At 36.8% G+C, this 14,387-nt stretch overlaps 1 protein-coding gene across 1 annotated transcript in view; it reads left to right on the top strand.

The window, feature by feature from the left end:
* Positions 1-14,387, top strand: part of LOC136751836 (cilia- and flagella-associated protein 47-like) — a 149,050-nt gene that overhangs the window by 5,442 nt on the left and 129,221 nt on the right. The window contains exons 3-8 of the mRNA XM_066707595.1: positions 1,951-2,067; positions 2,947-3,081; positions 3,518-3,630; positions 5,276-5,426; positions 6,243-6,331; positions 11,037-11,117. Of these exons, the coding sequence (XP_066563692.1) occupies positions 1,951-2,067; positions 2,947-3,081; positions 3,518-3,630; positions 5,276-5,426; positions 6,243-6,331; positions 11,037-11,117 (686 nt within the window). The remainder of the gene's footprint in view (positions 1-1,950; positions 2,068-2,946; positions 3,082-3,517; positions 3,631-5,275; positions 5,427-6,242; positions 6,332-11,036; positions 11,118-14,387) is intronic.

Genomic DNA, 14,387 nt, shown 5'->3' on the forward strand with positions numbered 1-14,387 from the left:
GGAAGCTATTGAATGGAATCCCAAGAGATGAAAAAATACCTAGACGACCACATAAAAGATGGGAACATGAAATAATAAACTTTTCAGGTGTTACATGGAAAAGAGAAGCTATAGATTGAATCAAGTGAAAACATCTTGGGGAGGCCTTCATCCAGAATTGTATCGATATAGGCAGATGATTATGGTGATGATATACAGTACTGTGCAAAAGTTCTAGGCAGGTGTGAAAAAATGCTCTAAAGTAAGAATGCTATCAAAAATAGTCATGTTAATAGATTATATTTATCAATTATCTAAATGCAAAGTGAGTGAACATAAGAAAAATCCATATTTGGTGTGACCGCCCTTTGCCTTCAAAACAGCACCAATTCTTCTAGGTGCACTTGCACAAAGTCAGGCATTTTGTAGGCATATAGTCAGGTGTTTGATTAAACAATTATACCAAACAGGTGCTAATGATCATCAATTCAATATGTAGGTTGAAACACAATCATTAACTGAAACAGAAACAGCTGTGTATGAGGAATAAAACTGGGTGAGGAACAGCCAAACTCAGATAACAAGGTGAGGTTGCTGAAGACAGTTTACTGTCAAAAGTCACACCATGGCAAGACTGAGCACAGCAACAAGACACAAGGTAGTTATACAGCATCAGCAAGGTCTGTCCCAGGCAGAAATCTCAAGGCAGACAGGGGTTTCCAGATGTGCTGTCCAAGCACTTTTGAAGAAGCACAAAGAAACGGGCAATGTTGAGGACGCAGTGGTCGGCTAAGGAAACTTACTGCAGCAGATGAAAGACACATCATGCTTACTTCCCTTCGCAATCAGAAGATGTCCAGCAGTGCCATGAGCTCAGAATTGGCAGAAAACGGTGAGACCCTGGTACACCCATCTACTGTTCGGAGAAGTGTGGTCAGAAGTGGCCTTCATGGAAGACTTGTGACCAAAAAGCCATACTTCCGATGTGACAACAAGGCCAAGCGACTCATGAAAACACAGGAACTGGGGTGCAGAAAAATGGCAGCAGGTGCTCTGGAGTGATGAGTCCAAATTTGAAATAATTGTCTTTTTTATTACACTTTTGCTATAATTCCTCATTTATCTGTAGTTGTTTTTTGTGACTTTGTATTTGGTGTCAACACCTGAACTGTTTTTAACTTCCTACCCATGTATGTATGTATGTATGTATGTATGTGTGTGTGTGTGTGTGTGTGTGTGTGTGTGTGTGTGTGTGTGTGTGTGTGTGTGTGTGTGTGTGTGTGTGTGTGTGTGTGTGTGTGTGTGTGTGTATGTATGTATGTATGTATGTATGTATGTATGTATGTATGTATGTATGTATGTATGTATTCCATTCAGTGAGTTTCAGACAAATTACATTTAAATTATACTTAGCACTTCAAAACGTCTAACATTTGATTAGTATATAAAATATTTATAACTGCATGAAACTCTTGTTTATTCATTACTAATTAAATTAAGTATTTTCATATTGTAAATAAATAATACTGTAATTTTATTTAAATCGTTATAATTAACAGCATTTATTTTACAAATCTTTCTAAAATGTACATCTACAAATGTATATAGAACATGTAATGTTGAATACAATGTGTGATCAACAAAAGTGAAATAGAAATCCTCACCATCTAGTTGAAGCAATCCATTGAAGCAAAGCCAGATTTGTAATAAATGTGACATGTATTTACAAATTCTACTAAATCAGATGTAAGATTAATTTGAATTTTTGTTGAAATATTTTAATAACCCATACCTAACATTACAGCTTTAAACATTATGAAGAAAGTTGTTAAACTGTTCTTATACATGTTTTTGTATATATAAAAATAGACTATGTAATATGATATACAGTGTGTATTACATCCATACTAATAGATGACATTACATTTGAAGATGTTTTTTCTACAATGTTTTATTTATTTATTTATTCAGATTTCAACTCACTTCCAGAGGATGTACACTAACGCTGTGAGCCTGGAACAGTGTCTTCACAACAGTCTGATTCTGGCAAATGCTTTCCAAGCCCTCAGCCTTGATATAGATGTGCAGGTAAAATCCAAATATTTAAATACTCTTTAAAACAATAAATTACAAGATACACCCAATTTTGCCAGCATTGCAGGTTGTCTGTTTTCTGTATTTTCAATGGAGAGTCTGCCATGGTTGACTGAGAAACTTCCTTACATAATTGTATTACTTTTTTATAGAAAACAAGAAAGGTTCAAATCGATCATCTGCAATTATGTTGAATTGGCATCTCAAGTCTCAATCCTACAAATCCCTAGCCTTATTAGTACAAGGTATTCCTTCGGCTGAAAAACAAAGGGTCTATCATCACTGATTTCTGGAGTTTTAAACCTATTAGGTTCTACTTACATGTCACATTTTCCTATTAATGTTAGGAAACAGTGGGTAGGAAGTAATTAATATTACATTAGCATCATAGGTGGTCTCAGTTCTGTGATTCAGAATTATACCTGCTGTTTAATGCACCTTTTTCAATCACATCAGCCAATTGCATAACTGGATTCACTGTGAAGAGTTCTATGTTAGCAGTCCATTCTTGGATGGATTTACACTGCGGTGTGTGTATGCTCTATACTTTTCTGTACTGATATCAAACAGTGATCCCTGTAGAAAGAAGGGCTCCTGCAGAGATGGCTGACCAGAACAATTCCCTTTTAAAACTACTTGAGAAGAGAACTGTTTCACAGGGTGTACTTTTTAACTGGAGTCATAATATATACACATTTATTAAAGGAAGGTATAATGAAGGTTTTGACACAAGACATAAATTAAAAACATACTTTTTGACTGTTTATCCAATGCCTTTTCCCCCTTCTGCTTGGGATTTGACACTGTATTCTGCTCAGGTGTAATGCATTGTATAGTTTGAAAGGCCTGATTTAAGCAACTGTTTGCCTGCAGGCTACAGAAATCTCTGACCCCAACCCTATCCTCATGCTGATGCTGTGTGTCTATCTGTACGAGAGGCTGCCACAGTATCTCCCCAAGAAGACGGTTCACTTTATTGGAAGCCTGCATGATACAGTAGTCAAGCAGGTGGGTGATATCTGGGTCCTGAACATTCCTTTTTTGACTGACAGTAATACTCTCTCCAACAAACACTTAATGTCAAAACAGATTATGTAACTTGAAATGGAATCTGTCTTGGAGGTGTTGCTGAATACAGGACTTCCTTGTGAGGTGTCTGACTACCTTAAACTGATTTTGATCTCTCTCTTCAGAATAGAGCTTCCCAGTTCCATAGCATGGAGATGAAAATGTCAATGTAGTAAACCCTTTATTTTCAAGTAATCTGCTTATGTGTGACACGAAATACCTCATTATGACCAGTAACCAGGGGATAGAGGGGCAGAATTGGGGTGTGGGTGTTGATTGAGACTGGAGTGGGATGAATCTATGTTCCGTTCTCATAAATTAAAAATAAAAGTCACTAAAGATACGTCTTTATATAAGTTGTTTCATCTATTAATAGGTGCGACTGAGAAATCCCAGTGTAAAACCTTTGGTATACCAGGCCACAATCGTGGGGAGAGAGTCTGCACATTTCTCATTGCCTAAGGGAGACACCGTGACTGTCCCTCCAAAGTAAGGCACTTACAAACACCTCTGTTTTCATTTCCTTTAAAACATTCAGGTTGTTTACAGCCCTGTTTGTGAACTGCTGTGAGTTTGGATTTACTTGCTTGACTGAGGGAACAATAGTCTGGCCACCTTTACAGGGAGGTGGGATGTGAAGGAAGTAACGCTGGGGGGGGGGGGGGGGGGGTGATGTTAACTGGGTATTTATATTTCACGGGGGCGGAATTTAGTGACACCAATCAGAGTTGTCTGCTGCCGCAATTATATTATACACTTGAATTGGAGAGATCAGGAAAGGAAGTAGTAGTAGTTAATAATGACAAAATTGCATAAACAAAGGATATTTATTTTCTCAGTGCTGACATTTACTCAAGAAAACCATCTGCAAAGTAAACACACAGCATCAATTTTTAAAATGTTGATTAATTTAAATACGTATCTTTCAAAGGTATATCTTAACAAAGAAAGTTGCCTCCATTTTCTAAGACAACACATCTATTTCATTGCATTATCAAATAATGCTTTAATTCTCTCTAAAACGGTAGTTGTCAACCTTTCATTAATTTTCTCTTTTTATTTTAAATTATTTATAATTGCCAATTTCTTAGTAGTTTCAAAAGCTCTGTCAAATACTAAAAGCAGCTTAGTTCTGGTGACATATGCATTTGGATTTAGTAGTACCGATCGAAAAAATATGTTTCAGAATAATAGTGAAGAAGACAAAAGTTGATATCTTGTTTTTCACATTAAATTTATTTTAGTATTCTGCAATAATCCCAATTCTTGCTGGACTGACACATTCAAGCAGCATTTTGTTCTGCATTAATTTGTTAGTTAAATGGCAGACTCTATGTAAAAGGGCAACAGTGAAGTGTGGCAGCTGAAAAATTCCAGGTGAACCAGATGTACATGAGAGCGCAAGCAGCATGTTTTGACATTTCAGATTTTTTTTTAATGACAACAACAGCAACAAAACAACATATCTCTAGTAGTGTTGACATAACTTTGAACTCATTTTCGAAATTGAAAGGTTGGTTCAATGCCGGAATTCTCTAGGTTGCCTTTTTAGCTGTATATTAGCAATTTGTATTGGAATGGAGAAACAGTTACATAGAAATCATTACAGAATACATTCTTTTAAAACCCTCCAAATAATTAATACATGGCTACATTATGTACCAAATTATTTTATTAATGTTAAATATTAATTAAAATCCTCATTGTTAGGTTTTCTTAGAAATTACATTTTAAATACCATCAGTTTTAGAATGGTTAAGTTTCTCTGTTCCTGTGTATATTTTCACAATGTCAAGCTTAGTTTGGAGTAATTCATAGATATGCACAGACACCAGAGTGCCTCAGACTTCCTTGCAGGATGAGCTGGATTAATGATTTATAACGGTCATTTATATTGATTTTATACTGGCTTGTTGTATTGTTGTACATCATTAATTTAAATGTATGTAATTGTCTTAATCTAAGCCTTTTGTTTAAAATTAGATTTGATTAAGTTAGAAATCCTCTGACAGAATAAAAACAAAGCTGAAATGATTGTGGAGAAGCTGATTTAATAACATTGTAGGGGCTATTTAGTTCCTTTTGAAGTGGCTTAGCATGTGAGGAAATAATGCAGTGGGGTCTTCTCTCCTAGGGGACAGGCAGATGTGACAGTGCTGTTCAACAGCAGTTTTCTGCGTCCCATGGAAGCCATGCTGCTGTTGACATCCAGGTCTACAAGTGGAGCATTAGGAGCAACCTTGACGTTCTCCCTGAGGTCACAGGTCAACAACATCGTACCCAGAGTGAGTTGGAGGCCAAGCATCTCCTGGTTCAGCACCAGACATGGTCATTGGAACCAACAGTTTCCAAGATACCATTATAGAGGCTGAGATATATATATATCAACCTTATAATGGATGGGAAGATTAAATCATAAACTTTGTAGGTGTGACCTGGAAAAGAGAAGCTGTAGATCAGAGCAAGTGGAATCATCTTGGGGAGGCCTTCATCTAGCAGTGGAACAATATAGGCTGATGGTGATGAGATATATGTATTATATTAGATGGTATATTCACCGATTAAATAATTACTATATGTATTTTTTTTGGCATTGAATAATGGCACCCTAACTAGCTATTCTAAAATAGTATCTCTACAGTATGAATTTGGTTGTCTTACTCTGTTGATGTTCTCTATCCAAATAACAAGTATTAACTTACATGTAAATGATGTATATTAATCACATTATTTCTAATTGTTCTTATTTTTTAAAGAATGGAACTATACTACCAGTTCATAACTAGCAGTTTGATGCAATTCTTGTTTTAAAGATGCAGGCTCTAACTCCATGCATCCACAATAAGGCAACAACCAAAATATTAAAACCTTAAAAAGTAAACCTGACAAAACAAATCTTGTTACACAGCTTCTATAGAAATATGTATGTAAATAAAAATAAAAGCAGACTTTTATTAAAAAAGTATTTTTAGTATTACAATACAACACTAAACATTTCTGAAAAAAGTATTGTTGTGGATTATTTTCCCTGAAAACTGCTCATATCAACAAACTGTAGCATAGTTACATATTATTTATTTATTTCTTTATCTGTTTTTCAGGGTACCATTAAGTGTAGATCACCCTGTTATGAGCTGAAAAAAATCACCTTGAAAGTGACGAATCCATTCAGTAAAGATGTTGAATTCAGGTAGGTTATTTTGTCTGCAAATACATTCAAACACAGGTCTAAAAAGGATGTGTATAACAAATGTACTTGACTTGGCCTGCTGTAGCTTTTTTGGCATCCCCTGTGTAAGGCATAGGAATGAAAATAACTATTTGAAAGGGTTCAGCTAGAAGTTATCTTTACCTTATCTGGGGGTGCTTCATTGCCTAAAAGATGGGTATAATGCCGTGTTTAATTTAACAACTGTCAATGCTCCTTACAGTTTGTACTGCTATCTTATGCATATATGTAGTGTTTTGGTCATGCTGCAAACATAATCATGAACAATGAATCCTCTGTTGCATATAAGCTATTTAAAGCTGAGCTCTGAGCTCTGATATGTAAATATCGCACAGTAATAAACAAAATTTATACAAAGTACACAAACAAATAAAGAATTACAGACGAGTCATGTTTATGATTTATGGTCCTGCAGTGAAGATCTGATGCAAATCAGGTTCACTACCCCAGCACAGTAGCAGAGTGTTTGTAATGTTACACTTTAATAATATTATAGTCAGTAGAAAATCACATGACACCCTCTTCAGTCTTGGAAGATTAAAGCTGTGTGCACTGGAATGCTTATTAAAGCACTTTTATACTGAATATAATCTAAAACATACAATGTTTAGGCTATACTTCTCATGTAGCAAAGACCAGCCGATCTATAGAACTACAAAAAATGCACAGCTTGTATATGTCCTCAGATTCTGCCTTAATGTGACCCGGTCCAGGTCTGCTCTCTGAAACAATTGTTCTCCAACATTTCTGTTAAGAGCATCGATGGTGTTACTGTACCTTACTTGTGTGCTGCTTGTTTTTGTTTACGCCTGTGTTTGAATGTGAAGGTTGCTATCAAACGATGATTTATGGTCTGCAGCAGTATCTTGGGGGCATTCCAGAATTGATGGCATGCTGCATGTGCTTGTCATGCAATCAATATTGTTACCTGGAAGTGAGATCTCCTTCACACTACCTGAACATCATCACTTCTTCAATACATAATTTCTTCAAGGGTACAAACACGTTGCTTCTTGATGAGAAATCTCTCATAGTCGGTGGTACCGAACAGCATGCTGATCATCTCCATTAATCTGATATCGCCATGGCAGACATTTATAAAAATGACCTTTGAAATGCTGACCACACAGACATATTTATCACTTGTGGTAAAATACCTCCCCACCCATTGGATTCATTTACATTTCATTTTATTATTATTATTATTATTATTTATATATATATTTTTGTAGACAAAGCTATTTCTTTGTATTTGTTGTTGCTTAAAATCTCTTGAGTTTAAGCTTCTGAATAATTAATGCATTCATCTGCATTTTAAATACAAGATATCTCCTTTATAAATTGAAAGAACAACTTTAAGCTGCTTTTCCCATCAGCTTTATAACTTCCTGTGCCTGTTGATTTTCTAAACTGCCGCATCTTGCTCCTGGAAAGGGATTTTCTCCATTTTTTTCATAAGGATTTTGTTGGAATGTAATCATTTTTAAATCAGCAGTTCATTTTCACTTTCCTATTCTGCTTTTTGCTTCCAGACATTATTCATTACTGATATTGAGCTCCAGTTAGGCCTTTATTAGGACATCTTTATTTCTTGCTTGTGACTACTTCTTTATAATGACTAAGATTTTTTTTCTCAGAGTAAGTTACCAAACAATAAAAAGGTTTGTTTTACTATTCAATACAACAGGCCTCAGCCCAATAAATTCTTCAAACATAGTCAGAATTTATTTGACATGTTAAGTTATGATTACAGAAAACCTTGAACTGATCTCCAAATATTGTAATACTGCATTTCTCACTTGTTTGATTGAAACTGTATTAGTTTGCAATGTTAAGTATATTGAAGTCATTTCAAGGTCATATAGTTGGCAATATGGAGATTCTCTAAATATGCTTAAAATAAACAAATAACTAAAGTGAGAACAGCCAGGGAGTTCCCGTTTCCTCAGGTCAAAGCCTGAGCATCTGTCGGGCAACTAGCCGTCCGTCTCTGACTCTTCTCCATCTGCTTGCCAATATCCAGGGCCCCTGCTACGTGTTTGTTTCACACACAGCTCTCCGTTGCAAATCCAAGCCATGCTTTTTTAATTTGCCGTGCATTACATACTTTTTGCTTTTAAGACTTTTACAAAGCAGCTTGCCAGTTTTGTTTTAGCAAATTTGTTAAACATAATAAGTGCTGAAGCAAAGGTCAGTATGCTTGCTTGTGGTTTTCCTAGCGATCAGCCGAGCCTGTGGAGGACTAAGATTTATTCTTGCCCAGACTGGTCTCTAGGAGAAAAGGAACAGCAATTATGGAGCTGGTAATCTGGGAAAAAAAAGTCATTTTTTTTAATTGGGTTGTCCTTGCTACACTTAATTGTCACGATTCCTTGCATGCCACTTGTTGTTTGAAAGGAGTTGCCTTGCTTTTCACTATCTGGACAGCTGCATATGTGTGCAACCAAGGTAAATTATGTACATATTTTCGGGAATAGTGATGGTGCTGAGAAAATAGGGCAGTGATATTAAACCCACATGATTAATGGCATTTTAGAAATGCAGGGAGAGTAAATTAATTGAGAGATCAATCATGAAGGTTAAATAATCAGTAAATAATAAAATAAAATAAATAGCCGTTGCCTCTTTCAACATTCAATTTTTTGATGTACAGAATTTATCACAACAAATCTTTCACATTTTATAGTCCACTGGTTTGGTTAAACCGGCACTAGTTAATTGCATTACATTTTGTTGGCTAGGGGCAAGAGGATGTTTAATGTTTACTTTAATTAGCCTTTTAAATTAAATGGTGTCAATCCTAAACTACCATGGCCTTGGATAACATTATCAAGGCAATACAAAAGAGACATACATTTGGATTTTCTCTCACTGACACATTTATTCAGAAAGGAGAGCATTCTTAAACCAGTGCTGCATACCCCATTCAAATTAAGCATTCGGTAGATGAAAAACGCACTTAAATCGACAGAAATGTTGGATAATTAATAGGCTTTAATGACCAACAAAAGAGAAATACTTCAGTTTGAAAGGTTGGCGCTTTATTATAATGCATATTGCTCATTTGATGAATCGATATTGAAAAGGAGCAAATAAGATAGATATAAAGCGGTCAAATAATAAAATCATTAATTGGAACTGCAATTTTACAGTTGGTGGTCGTGTCAAAAATTAGATTTGGTTCAGACTTAGGAATTCATTAATGTAGCTAACAACGTAAAGAATATAATGTATATGTATAAAATTTCTAAATTAAGCCACTATGGGCTAGATATTCCAGGACATCCAACTATACACTGGATTTACTAACAACGCTTAAGTAAAATAAATAAACAAATAATCCCTTTGTGCAGTGTAAGTAATATATGTTCAAAAGAGAAAAACAAGCTTAATAATGGCAATCAAATGGATATGGTGGCTACACAGCACTAGGTACTACACACCTGTTTTGGACACACAACAGCAGTAATGTACATACTATTATGTTTGATTCTGTGACAACCTACATACAGACAGACACTTATGGGTATTGGGTAATATTTATTACTACTACGTCCACAAAATTATGCTTGTACTGCAATACGACGCGTTTGAGCCTTGTTGTTTGCAATGGCAGAGGTGTGCATTCGGGATGTGTCCAGACTCCAGTGCACTGCACAGTGTGGGCTGATGCCAGATGTGATTTCGAGTTCAGGTGTGTGTGTGTGTGTGTGTATCTGTGTGTGTGTGTATCTGTGTGTGTGTGTGTGTGTGTGTGTGTGTGTGTGTGTATGTGTACAAATAACAGAACGTGAAACATGGCACTCGCCTCTGTCCAGCACTGCCTTCATTCATTCACCTGCAGTGTCCTGTTCCTTTAACATATGGTAATGACTCTGTAATTAGAAACGTGAGATACAAATGTATTCCGGGGTGACATTAAACATGCGCATAGCGCAAACGAATTTGAATTGCGTGAAAGCCTTAATTACAGTGAATATACCAGTTTTTGCGAGATATTAGCGCAGCGCATTGATCCATTGACTGCGCAAAACTGTTCAAACAGTGCGGATAAGTGTGTAGTGGTGCAGGCGGTTGTGCGAGGCGCAAACAGGCTTGCGCAAGACAGGAAAACAATGCTATAATCCAATCTGCGCCATGTTTCAATATCTCTCCTTTTTTGGCCAAGTCGCATTTTTCTTGCGTGGCACTCACTCAAGTTTGAATATCTAACCCTATGTGTGACTGATAACCCCCCTCAATCAATATTATGTTCCTGAGCCGTCTTTTAGAGCCCTAATCAAGTGACCAAATATTAATCTACACATACGTATTACTTGAAATTCAGCCTTGAATACATAAAAAGGCAGATTTTCTGGCCTAACCCAGTGTAGTGGTGGTTAATCTGTTTCTATATCATGTGATTGTTATTGCAGTTTGGAGGACTTAATGAAAACCTCCTCAGAACAGAGGGGTTGGGGTGTTAATGAGTTAAGAGGCAGACTGCATGCATTCTTTTTTCTGCTTGTATATTCCCAAAGGAGAATTATGGTATAAATATAAATGTTTTCAATTCCCTTTCCCTAGACTGTGTATTTTTCTACACTGTCTGATTTTATTCTCTGTAAATATATTAAACAATAATGATGCAAGCAGTTTAGCTGTGAAAATGCTATTCTCTTCTCAGAGTCATCTTGGTGGAGTCCAGGAGCAACCTGTTGAAGCAAGCAAATCAAGACGGTGAACAGAATCCAGATTGCAAATACAGGTGACATCGACATCTCTTCCTTCTGTTTGAATTTGAGAATTTTTCTAACACTGAGGGAAAATCTGCAATGGCATGCAGTGCAAGTACTTTATGTCCAGACCTCAGGTTTCAGTCAACAGAAAACATATAATTTAGATTATCAGAACATAATTAAGAACATAAGAAAGTTTACAAATGAGAGGAGGCCATTCGACCCATCGTGCTCGTTTGGTGTCCATTAATATCTAAGTGATCCAAGGATCCTATCCAGTATATTTTTAAATGTTCCCAAACTTTCAGCTTCTACCACATCGCTGGGGAGTTTGTTCCAGATTCTGACTACTATCTGTGTAAAGAAGTGTCTCCTATTAACACATGCAAGTTTACAAAATTGCTCTCTAAAAACTATTGGCCTTTTCAATTTCACCTTAGGTGTCTTCATGTGTTTTGTGCTTATATATGCATATTTTAAAGTGCTGTGTTTTTGGTTTGCTGCCATTTATGTTGAACAGAGACATCTGATTTCCATTTCCTCTCATCAAAAACATGGTTGTCAGCTGGCCCTACATTTGGATAATTGTGTGACAGCTTGCATTCTCACTCCCTTGCAACATTAACTTATTTACTACTGAAATGAAAGGCAAACTTAACATGACTATGCCTGGTAGTTTGAAAAGGACAGAATCCTCCCACCAGGCCAAAAATAAATGCATACAAAAATGTAACCCCCCCCATTTCACACTGGAACTTTTACTGTTTCTTACAATTAAATTCAAGTGACTAATTATTTAATACATGTACCTAATATGCCAATAATCACTTCATCAAAATACAATTTGAAAGTAAATGCAAAAGCACAGTTTAACAGTCTTTTAAGTTACACATTTTATTTAAGCTAAATTCTGTGCAATTGGTGTAAGAAGGTACAGTGAGGGAAAAAAGTATTTGATCCCCTGCTGATTTTGTACGTTTGCCCACTGACAAAGAAATGATCAGTCTATAATTTTAATGGTAGGTGTATTTTAACAGTGAGAGACAGAATAACAACAAAAAAATCCAGAAAAATGCATTTCAAAAAAGTTATACATTGATTTGCATGTTAATGAGGGAAATAAGTATTTGATCCCCTATCAATCAGCAAGATTTCTGGCTCCCAGGTGTCTTTTATACAGGTAACGAGCTGAGACTCTCTTAAAGGGGGTGCTCCTAATCTCAGCCCGTTACCTGTATAAAAGACACCTGTCCACAGAAGCAATCAATCAATCAGATTCCAAACTCTCCACCATGGCCAAGACCAAAGAGCTGTCCAAGGATGTCAGGGACAAGATTGTAGACCTACACAAGGCTGGAATGGGCTACAAGACCATCGCCAAGCAGCTTGGTGAGAAGGTGACAACAGTTGGTACGATTATTCGCAAATGGAAGAAACACAAAATAACAGTCAGTCTCCCTCGGTCTGGGGCTCCATGCAAGATCTCACCTCGTGGAGTTTCAATGATCATGAGAACGGTGAGGAATCAGCCCAGAACTACACGGGAGGATCTTGTTAATGATCTCAAGGCAGCTGGGACCATAGTCACCAAGAAAACAATTGGTTACACACTATGCCATGAAGGACTGAAATCCTGCAGCGCCCGCAAGGCCCTCCTGCTCAAGAAAGCACATGTACAGGCCCGTCTGAAGTTTGCCAATGAGCATCTGAATGATTCAGAGGAGAACTGGGTGAAAGTGTTGTGGTCAGATGAGACCAAAATCGAGCTCTTTGGCATCAACTCAACTCGCCGTGTTTGGAGGAGGAGGAATGACCCCAAGAACACCATCCCCACCGTCAAACATGGAGGTGGAAACATTATGCTTTGGGGGTGTTTTTCTGCTAAGGGGACAGGACAACTGCACCGCATCAAAGGGACGATGGACGGGGCCATGTACCGTCAAATCTTGGGTGAGAACCTCCTTCCCTCAGCCAGGGCATTGAAAATGGGTCGTGGATGGGTATTCCAGCATGACAATGACCCAAAACACACAGCCAAGGCAACAAAGGAGTGGCTCAAGAAGAAGCACATTAAGGTCCTGGAGTGGCCTAGCCAGTCTCCAGACCTTAATCCCATTGAAAATCTGTGGAGGGAGCTGAAGGTTCGAGTTGCCAAACGTCAGCCTCGAAACCTTAATGACTTGGAGAGGATCTGCAAAGAGGAGTGGGACAAAATCCCTCCTGAGATGTGTGCAACCTGGTGGCCAACTACAAGAAACGTCTGACCTCTGTGATTGCCAACAAGGGTTTTGCCACCAAGTACTAAGGCGAAGGGGTCCTTACTTATTTCCCTCATTAACATGAAAATCAATTTATAACTTTTTTAAATGCGTTTTTCTGGATATTTTTGTTGTTATTCTGTCTCTCACTGTTAAAATACATCTACCATTAAAATTATAGACTGATCATTTCTTTGTCAGTGGGCAAACGTACAAAATCAGCAGGGGATCAAATACTTTTTTCCCTCACTGTATACTTAGCGAAGACACAATTTACAGTTTTTTCGAAAAAATAAATAAAAAATATTTTTTTGTGTGTGTGCTATTTAAGATATTTTCCATCACCAGAAGGCTACAATTAAACACAAGTAATCGTCCTGGTCACATTCAGCGCTACTGATCGTTCCATAAAATGAGCGGTACTTAGAGTATTTCAGAGCAGACCTCATTCCACTTTCATGCATTAGTTTCTTGTTAAGTAATACAATAAAGAGATCAACATTACAAGATTTTTTTTTTATACAGGTAATAAAAATAGACCCAACATTCTTTCAGACTCTAGTTGCTCAAGGGCTGGAAATAAAATCTCACCTTGTTAAATCATGAGAAAAATTGATAGCCTTCAGCACACCCTTTCTGAGTGGTGTCAGGTTTTGTATTCCCTGTTGTGTAGTGAAAGGTGCGGAAGAGCCTAATATTTATTTACTCACAAGGTGACATTCACATAACAGAAAGTTCATGGAGTTGCAGAATCGTGATCATTAGGTGTCATCTTTTTATAAGTGGATTTATATTTCAATCCAGTTCATTAGTGATCATGTTTTAATTCCTTTTATTCTTTGTCCATGTTTTATAATTTATATACCTTCTTTACATGAATACCTTATCCTATCTATATTAATATAGGACACGTGACACCTGATTGAAATCATATATTATCTATTATTTCTAAAATACTGCTGTTGTATCTCCAGCAAAACACAACAGGAGTGCCTTTAATGTATCACACATGCCAATGGAATTAATACTGTGCCTTATCCA

The sequence above is a fragment of the Amia ocellicauda genome, chromosome 6 (genome assembly GCF_036373705.1).
Source record: "Amia ocellicauda isolate fAmiCal2 chromosome 6, fAmiCal2.hap1, whole genome shotgun sequence".
NCBI classification, from domain to species: Eukaryota; Metazoa; Chordata; class Actinopteri; order Amiiformes; family Amiidae; genus Amia; species Amia ocellicauda.